Source organism: Buceros rhinoceros, unplaced genomic scaffold, assembly GCF_000710305.1.
Source record: "Buceros rhinoceros silvestris isolate BGI_N320 unplaced genomic scaffold, ASM71030v1 scaffold26334, whole genome shotgun sequence".
NCBI lineage: Eukaryota > Metazoa > Chordata > Aves > Bucerotiformes > Bucerotidae > Buceros > Buceros rhinoceros.
This window is the reverse complement of record NW_010407995.1, coordinates 1,160-1,516: the sequence shown is the minus strand read 5'-3', so window position 1 is coordinate 1,516 and position 357 is coordinate 1,160. Positions and strand designations below refer to the sequence as shown.

The following is a 357-nucleotide window of genomic DNA, read 5'->3' as shown; positions in this document are numbered from 1 at the left end:
CAGGGGAGTGGTCCCACAGCACACACACCCCCCCAACCCCATGATGCTGATCTGGGGTGGGGCATTTGAGGCTGATTCCGTTCCCTGAACCCGGCAGCTGGAGGAACTCCTCAACCACTCCTCGCCCTTCTCCATCTGGCTGAATGGTGAGCGCATCGACTCACTGCTGAAGCAGGAGCAGTGGCAGGACCAGCGCTTCGAGGACCTGGAAGAACGTTTCGCCTTGTTGGAGGACGAGGTGGATGACATCTTCCAGGACAGCATCCGAGCCTACAGCCGCATGCATCCCTTCTTCCGATTGCCTTTCCGCCCCCCCATCCAGCGTGTCCGCTTCGCCCCACGCACCCAGAGGTTCTC

The 357-nt window shown here is 61.1% G+C and overlaps 1 protein-coding gene across 1 annotated transcript in view; it reads left to right on the top strand.

Moving 5' to 3' along the window:
* The window catches only part of CLU (clusterin), a gene marked incomplete at both ends in the record, with an annotated part of 1,997 nt that overhangs the window by 519 nt on the left and 1,121 nt on the right, over positions 1–357 (top strand). The window contains 1 exon segment of the mRNA XM_010134728.1: positions 71–325. Coding sequence (XP_010133030.1) covers positions 71–325 — 255 coding nt within the window.